Source organism: Oncorhynchus gorbuscha, linkage group LG02, assembly GCF_021184085.1.
Source record: "Oncorhynchus gorbuscha isolate QuinsamMale2020 ecotype Even-year linkage group LG02, OgorEven_v1.0, whole genome shotgun sequence".
NCBI classification, from domain to species: domain Eukaryota; kingdom Metazoa; phylum Chordata; class Actinopteri; order Salmoniformes; family Salmonidae; genus Oncorhynchus; species Oncorhynchus gorbuscha.
The window spans coordinates 60935339-60936935 of record NC_060174.1 but is presented as its reverse complement, the minus strand read 5'-3'; the positions used below and the strand labels follow the sequence as shown (position 1 = coordinate 60936935).

At 39.8% G+C, this 1597-nt stretch overlaps 1 protein-coding gene across 1 annotated transcript; it reads left to right on the top strand.

Annotated features, from left to right (window-relative positions):
- The first annotated feature begins 224 nt into the window (after window positions 1-224).
- Window positions 225-1243, top strand: LOC123993466 (NADH dehydrogenase [ubiquinone] 1 alpha subcomplex subunit 2-like). The gene is made up of 3 exons (XM_046295643.1): window positions 225-375; window positions 839-945; window positions 1061-1243. Exons 1-3 carry the CDS (start codon window positions 227-229, stop codon window positions 1150-1152), a joined length of 348 nt encoding a protein of 115 aa, XP_046151599.1. The 5' UTR covers window positions 225-226; the 3' UTR covers window positions 1153-1243.
- Window positions 1244-1597: the final 354 nt, after the last annotated feature.

The window sequence follows — 1597 nt, the reverse complement described above, 5'->3', positions numbered from 1 at the left end:
CACTCCCAAGTAACATATCGAGTTTGTGATCAACTGTTATATAAGAGTTTGCGTGAAGTTAAATGTATAATGGCGGCTAGATTAATTTTGATATAAATGACTGCTCGATTTGTGGCAATCTTCATCGATTGGTGTTCTTCTTGGCCCGAATTTTACGTTCATTTTGAACGTGGAAAGTAATTGGTTCAAATTACAACACTTCTTTTAAATGATTTGTTGTTGAGAGATGGGCGTGTTCAAGAATATTCACCCAAAGCAGAAAAAAACCATCATGGCCGCTGCGGTAGTACGAGGCATTGGCTCTAACCTTGCTAAAAACCTTCGAGAGATTCGTCTACATTTGTGTCAGACATCGCCTGCGAGTCAAGGAGCAAGGTAATTTCTCAAACGTGACGGCAGTTATATGTTCACGGAATCGAAATGTGTTATCCAATATTAGAATTATCACCGTAGCTATGTTAGGTACTTCGCTAGCGGTCACCGCGTTACTCATAACTAGCACAAGCTACTGCACTGCCAGACAGGTGTTAACGTTACATGTGAGCATAGAAGGTTAGCAAACAATTGCAACCAGCTCAACTGAAATAATTTGCAGACGACTCCCCTATCTAGCTACATACAGCTCTACAACACCCTTTATATGATTTATCGTGATATTAATTCAACAGTATACATCTAAATGAGGCCGCTTTATCAGTCAGCTGCATTGCCCTTTCCCGTTACCAGTGAGACGATTGTCTCCCTTGTTTAATAGCTTGCTATTTCACTACTATGGAGTAGTAACTAGTATTATGAAATGGTGAAATAACTATTTCACTGTTTATTCCATGTTCTTCAGGGATTTTGTGGAGCAGCACTATGTGGAACTGAAGAAGGCAAACCCCACATTCCCCATCCTCATCAGGGAGTGTTCAGGTGTTCAGCCTAAGCTTTGGGCAAGATATGGTGAGAGCATTGTTTCAGTAGCTAGGTGATTAACATGTTTCACTGTATGCCAATTCAACTGCAATGTTTATGGCTATGTATTCATTTGGTTCTTTCAAATGTACTTGTTTTGCAGATTTTGGTAAAGAGAGCAGTGTGGCCCTTGACAATATGAACGCAGACCAAGTGGCTAAAGCGCTGGAGACAGTTGTGAAATCAAAAGCATGACCAATCCAGCTGACCCGAAGACAGTGATTTGTAAATTTACATGTGTATCACATCTCTATTGCTGTTTTAATAAATCTGAGTACTAACTTGTGACAAGCTGTTGCGTTGATGTGTTCATGTGAATTTCATTCTATTCGTAGGAATGTGAAGCTTGTAGGAGTGCTGATGTTGATAAGTAAATGAGTTGATTTGCACCCAATACTGTCAAACTCGCAAGGTTAATGAAGCTTGTTCTATGTACCCAATGTTCTGTCCGAGACGATGCGACCAGGCTATCCGCATTGCAGTGCAAGGTTTACACAAGTGTCTGGCAACAATGTAGTTTTATATTCATGCTATAGATAAACACTTCAGTAATTAGCTTTTGAGTAAAGAAACCAGATTAAAAGAACCATGTTCATCATTATCAATAAACCATCAGAAATGACAAATGGGCGAGGAGTTC